Below are 1,594 nucleotides of genomic sequence, written 5' to 3' on the forward strand. Positions count from 1 at the left end.
AAGTTTGTTAGATTCAGTTGTTGAGTTGGTTAGAAACAGAATTTGGTTAGTTAATAGTTAGTTGTAGGTTCAAGTTAGTTATGCTACAGTAGCCCAATTCAGCTACTATAAGTAGCTTAATTGTATATGTTTTCATTACTGATCAATACAATAACAGATTCAGTCTCTTTTCTTCCTATTCTCTCTGTTTTCTTTCTGCCATGGATTTGTGAAATGGTATCAGAGCCACCATTGTTGGTTCGGCTTCATCTTCATCTTTCTTCTTGCTTCTGTGATTTCTTATTTCTTCTTCAATGGCACGTGGTGGAGGAGCTCAAACTCGAACCAATCGAGATGCTGCTAATGCATCAAATGACTCGAACAGGTACTCTGTTCTTGGAGAGAACTCAAGATCCAGCACTGCCAATGATTTGTCAAATCCATTTTTTCTCTCGAATGGTGATAATCCAGCTACAGTTCTTGTACCAAAGATCTTAACAGGGAGTGAAAATTACAGTACCTGGAGAAGATCTATGATGATTGCTCTTGTTGCTAGAAACAAAATGAAGTTTGTTAATGGGAAGATTCCACAACCTGATGAGGATCATGAGGATTTTGATGCTTGGTGTCGATGCAACAGCACTGTAATCTCTTGGATACTTCATGCGATCTCTGCTGAAATTGCTGACAGCATTATGTATCTAGATAATGCAGCTGAGATTTGGTCAGAGTTACATGAAAGATTTAATGAAAAGAATGCTCCAAGAATTTACGATGCAAAGAAGACTATGCAGAATCTTGTGCAGGGTTCGAGCAGTGTTACTAGCTATTTTACAAGATTGAAATCGTTGTGGGATCAGATTCGTGAACTTAGACCACAACCTGTTTGTAATTGTGGTGCTATGAAGGTCATTCTTGAACAGCAGGAAGAGGATCGACTTCTTGAGTTCTTGGTTGGGTTAAATGACTCTTTCAGTAATGTAAGATCACAAATACTGATGAGAGATCCTCTCCCTACTGTAAACAAAGCATATGCCTCAGTTGTTCAAGAAGAAAGGCAAAGGAGTTTAACTTCTGGACCTGTTGGATCTATTACTTCCAGTGATAATGAGAATTCTGCTAATGCTAAGTGTGGACAATTTCTTTGGTGCAGTTCAACCTTTTCGATCCAAATTCAATTGCACTCATTGTGGAATGAATGGACACACTATAGATCGATGTTTCAGGTTGATTGGATATCCACCAGGGCATAGACTCCATGGAAAATTTCCAAACCGAAATGCCAAAGGAAATCCAAACAAAACTGGTTCAAAGATCTCGCACAATTTCCTTTGGTGTAGATGATGAAAAGGCGGAGAATAATTCGGGGAGAAAAGGATTTGGTGTCCAGCTTGTCTAATATTCAGTGTCAAAAGCTCATGGCTCTTCTTGCTCAGAAAGCTGCAGAGAAAACAACCTCTTCTGTTCCTGATGAACAACCTGTTGTATCACACTTCCTTGGTAAGAATTTTCATGCTCATAACTCCAAATGGATCATTGATACAGGTGCTACACATCATGTGTGCCCTGACATTAATCTATTTTCTAAAACTTACAAGGATTCCAATCTTAAAAC

The 1,594-nt window shown here is 38.6% G+C and overlaps 1 protein-coding gene across 1 annotated transcript; it reads left to right on the top strand.

Annotated features, from left to right (window-relative positions):
* The first annotated feature begins 293 nt into the window (after positions 1-293).
* LOC133034521 (uncharacterized) lies at positions 294-1,232 on the top strand. The gene has a single exon (XM_061109620.1). The coding sequence runs from the start codon at positions 294-296 to the stop codon at positions 1,230-1,232; it is 939 nt and encodes a 312-aa protein (XP_060965603.1).
* Positions 1,233-1,594: the final 362 nt, after the last annotated feature.

The sequence above is a fragment of the Cannabis sativa genome, chromosome 2, assembly GCF_029168945.1.
Source record: "Cannabis sativa cultivar Pink pepper isolate KNU-18-1 chromosome 2, ASM2916894v1, whole genome shotgun sequence".
In the NCBI taxonomy this organism is placed as follows: domain Eukaryota; kingdom Viridiplantae; phylum Streptophyta; class Magnoliopsida; order Rosales; family Cannabaceae; genus Cannabis; species Cannabis sativa.